This window comes from Antedon mediterranea, chromosome 5, assembly GCF_964355755.1.
Source record: "Antedon mediterranea chromosome 5, ecAntMedi1.1, whole genome shotgun sequence".
Lineage (NCBI taxonomy): Eukaryota > Metazoa > Echinodermata > Crinoidea > Comatulida > Antedonidae > Antedon > Antedon mediterranea.
In genome coordinates, this window is record NC_092674.1 from 29222551 (window position 1) to 29226766 (window position 4216).

A 4216-nucleotide genomic window follows, 5' to 3' on the forward strand; every position below is an offset into this window, starting at 1 on the left:
ATAGATACTGGTGGATACTAAATAGGCCTATTATACTTCTTATAAAAGGCCTATATTTACACTGTAGCTATTCTAAACCGTGTACTATACTGTACATTCTTTAAACTTTATGTTGATTTAGCTGTTGCTATGGAGATTATGCAATCAACGTGTGTGACCGTGTCGCGGCTAAAAACAGTGCAAACGACTTAAAGTTTGATTCAGCCAGGTTTTCATGTGTTTTAGTAAGTATTCTAAAAAGAACAAATTTAAACTAGTGTGCAGATAAACTAAAGAACAGATAGATTGTGAATTTAGCCTACGAAAGAGCTGTAGTCCTATAGCGACCGTTTGTTTGTTATAGCAACTGTCTTAGGTAGGCTAATAAGTTTCTCTTACACAAAAGTCTGAACTTACTCAGATTCAACGCTTTGTAAGTTTGTAGTTTCCCAGGGATAGCCAGGCCTGAACCATTAGCCACGTGTCCAACCAAATTTGGATTGAATTTGGATTTTGAAGTTATTTCGTTATTTAGAGCTCTACAATGAATTCCTAACAATATTTGATTTAGTATATTAATAAAATTAAATACTGGTATATTCTTAGGTGATAATGTGTAATGTAAACTTTTTTTTTCAAGGAATCAACACTATCAAGAGATTTGATAAAAAATGGAAAATTTGAACTTTAGAAATCAGCTACAAATTAAAGATAAGAAAATTCAGATCACTGAAAAATAATAATGGAAGAACAAACATGTAAAGCTGATGACAAGTATGAGGTAGAATCAAGAGTATCTGATGAGGATGACAGAATACGAATAAGCATACCCTCAGTAATGGTGGATTACAAGAAAGAAGAAACGGCACCAACGTCGAAGGAAAAAGGTGATCCAACAATTGAAAAGGAACAGAGGGCTGGTGGTGGCAATATTAGTATTAATGTCGACGATATTAAACAATTTAATGATGTTAATCAAAGTGTAAAAAGTAGTGATTCAAGGAGGCAAGAATTAGACAACTCAGAAACTGGTGGTGGACAACTACATTCAGAAGGCAGTTGCATCAACGTCCCAAAAACATTAGCAGGAGGAGACAGAGAGACGTTGATGTCCGCCGCCAAGGGTGTGGATTTTGCGATTGAGCCTGCCAACGTTTACTTGGATGAGGTCGATGAAGAAATCAATCAGGTGATCAACTCTAGTACAGACGATCAGATGCAGTTTGGTTTTAGCGAACAAGTTAATCATTCATGTGGTCTTACTGTAAATACACCTGCTACAGAAATGACTGATAGGTATGTGACAAAACAATGTGATGTGCCCATATATGGACATGATGATGTCATATCACTACCATATTTGGGCATATCACTACCATATTTGGGTCACATCACTTTTTTTGTCCAACTAGTTTGATAGTGTATATAGAGCTTTAGTTTGCTGTAAGTCCTATACTGAAATACAAATGAATGCCATTACACCTCTTGTATTCAAATTCATATGGACATTCAGTATGTTGCTCTTAATAAAAAATATGTTTTTTTCTTTTAATTTTGCTGTAAGAATGACCAAAGTAGTTAATTTTAAATATTTTAAGCCATATTTAGTCATAAGTTAAAATACAACTTTAAACATTTTGCCTATATGCTTAGAAACAAAATTACTCAACCAAAATGATATAGTGGTTTAAATTATATATCCATCTAACAAAAGATATTGTTTGTTGTTAAGAACTTTATATTCCCTGTCATGCATGAATGACAGGGAATAATGTTTTGCAACAACCTGCTTGGCAGGGAAGAAACTGAAGAAAGGGAAGAAAGTATATACAATCTTTTGTTATGTATATATTTATACCAATTGTGGTGTCTCATTCAATGGATTTTTGCTTTAAAAAATAAACTGTTGCTATTGTCAAATTCTTCGGTTTGCCTGCACCATGGTAACCTTACCACACACACCAAACAAACATATTTTTTTCTTTTTTGCAGTCATTTTCAAATACACAGTATCAGAACACCAATGAAAGAAAGATATTATGAAGATGCAGTTATGTTAATGAATTGCCGGTGTAAAAGTGGATCAACCTATCTCACCTCCGCCACAATGAAGACAACCCCAAAATGCATGCGGACAACCAGTGGTCGTCAAGTGCCTGTGTTTACGCTGCCAAGTTTGGTGGCGCACATCAATAAACCACCTTTCTCGTGTAATCCAAACAGCTATTTTTATGTTCGTCAACAGATTAAGCAAGAGCCAAACTTTTTGAAGGTAATTTTATCAGTTTCATAGACATCCCACAACAAGTAACTCGCTAATTACAGGATGGATAATCTATATTAATGCTTACTAAGGGGGGTGGGGAGGACGTGGAGCAGGACCTTGGGATTGGAAGGCAGGCATTAACCACCATCAAGCTACAGCTCCACTACAATCTGTATGGAAACTTCACTTATATTATTGCCCTAGTTGCCTAATGGAAGAGTCCAAGTTTAAATCCCGTTCACTGTCACTTCATCTTCACCATTTATAGTATATTGCTTGAACACTTTTTAGTGTTTTTCTGAAAAAAAAATGTATAATACTTTTGTACTCATAGGCTTGGAAAGGTTACCATGGAAATGTCTATTTTGAACCTATGACCTGTAAACAGTTAGCAAGTGGGGGTGATAAAGAGCATCATATCGCAAGATCAAGCAACAAATCAAGCAAAACTGGACGTTTTAGTTTACCAAACCTTGACGGTCGTTCACAGAGTCGTGTCTCATTTGCCAGTGACACAAAAACGGACCAATCAAATAGGGTAAAAACACGTAGCAGATCTGTTCGAAGTTCTGTAAGCAGAAGTAATAAATCGACATCACAGAACGCATCAATTTCGCAAAAAATGAGACAAATGTCTATTCTTGATAGACAGTCTGTAATGAAGCGTAGCAATTCTAGGCTTAGCGAAGACATGAATTGGATATCAGGCCAAGAGTCTACAGGCTCTCTGTGCATTGGTCAGCCACAACAACGTACAAAATCTCAGGCCTACTCCGATTCTGACAAACATTACAAATTGAAAATATGTCGAGGTATAGCAAGCCGAAGTAAAGATTATATTGACCAGTCGCCAGTGTTTAGTTTAAATGGCGGGAAACTTAACGAATCATGGTTGGAGAAGAAGTTTCAACCAAGCTCCAGGTTGGTTACTGCCACCCCCGAGGACTCCACAGAATTCTATCGGTACTCCAGTAATCGGACATCGGTAGTAGATGGTAGTCAGGGAAATATCGACCAATCAAATGATCTTGTTCATGTAGTTCCATCGCCGAGTCAGGGAAACCCTAGGAAGTTAAACATAAAGGATACAAGTTTACGATTAACTTTTTCACATTAGGCAAAATGGAAGCTTGCATTCACACTGCTAAAACGCAAGCTTGCATTCACACTGCTGAAATGGAAGCCTGCATTCACACAGCTGAAACGCAACAATGGACACATTCAATTATGCAGTATCTTGCTACACATGGTGGGTTTTCCCATACACACGTACAGTAAATTAAATCGGCATACGACAATCTACCTTATAATTTAATCAGCATTACACAGTTCAGCAAAACTATTATTTCAGGATAAAATATTTATTTGTGTGTAGCGTATTTTTTATTGCAAATTTATTACAAAAATGACAATGCTGTGGTTGGTGCCAGTGGCTGGATCTCAATGGAGGATTAGGAGATACAACTAAAACGGATAGAAAGAAGCATCAAGCCTTTGGAAAACACTCCTCTTGAGTCCTGGTACTGGTTCAAATAACCGTCTCATAGAGACATCTGGTAGCCATTGACTTAAAGTTGGCATTTGCATGTGTTACTTTTAAATGTACAGTATGAGAGTGACTACTACCAAATTACACAGTTACAAAACAACTTGGAGAAATAAGAAATATAGAATTTGTTATACATAGGGAGGGATTTAGAAATGTTGGCAACTACCATACAAGTATTAGTAACAATATATATTTATATAACCATGGTATTTTTATATTCAGAAATAAATTTTTCTTAAGAGTTTTTGTTTGTATTATATTGCCTACAGGTTTTTTTAAATTACTAATTTCGATTTAACAAAAACAAATACAATTGTTCTATTTCAGGTAGAACACTTTAATTCCAACATAAATGTACATTTTAATGCAGAAAAGTTAATACAGAATTCCTTATTGAAATTGAAGCGTGTATTGTCACATGT

General features: G+C 35.7%; 1 protein-coding gene across 1 annotated transcript; it reads left to right on the plus strand.

The window, feature by feature from the left end:
* The first annotated feature begins 156 nt into the window (after nt 1-156).
* On the plus strand, nt 157-4050 carry LOC140050307 (uncharacterized). Its single transcript, XM_072095436.1, has 4 exons — nt 157-224; nt 620-1275; nt 1972-2251; nt 2580-4050. Exons 2-4 carry the CDS (start codon nt 722-724, stop codon nt 3360-3362), a joined length of 1617 nt encoding a protein of 538 aa, XP_071951537.1. The 5' UTR covers nt 157-224; nt 620-721; the 3' UTR covers nt 3363-4050.
* Nucleotides 4051-4216: the final 166 nt, after the last annotated feature.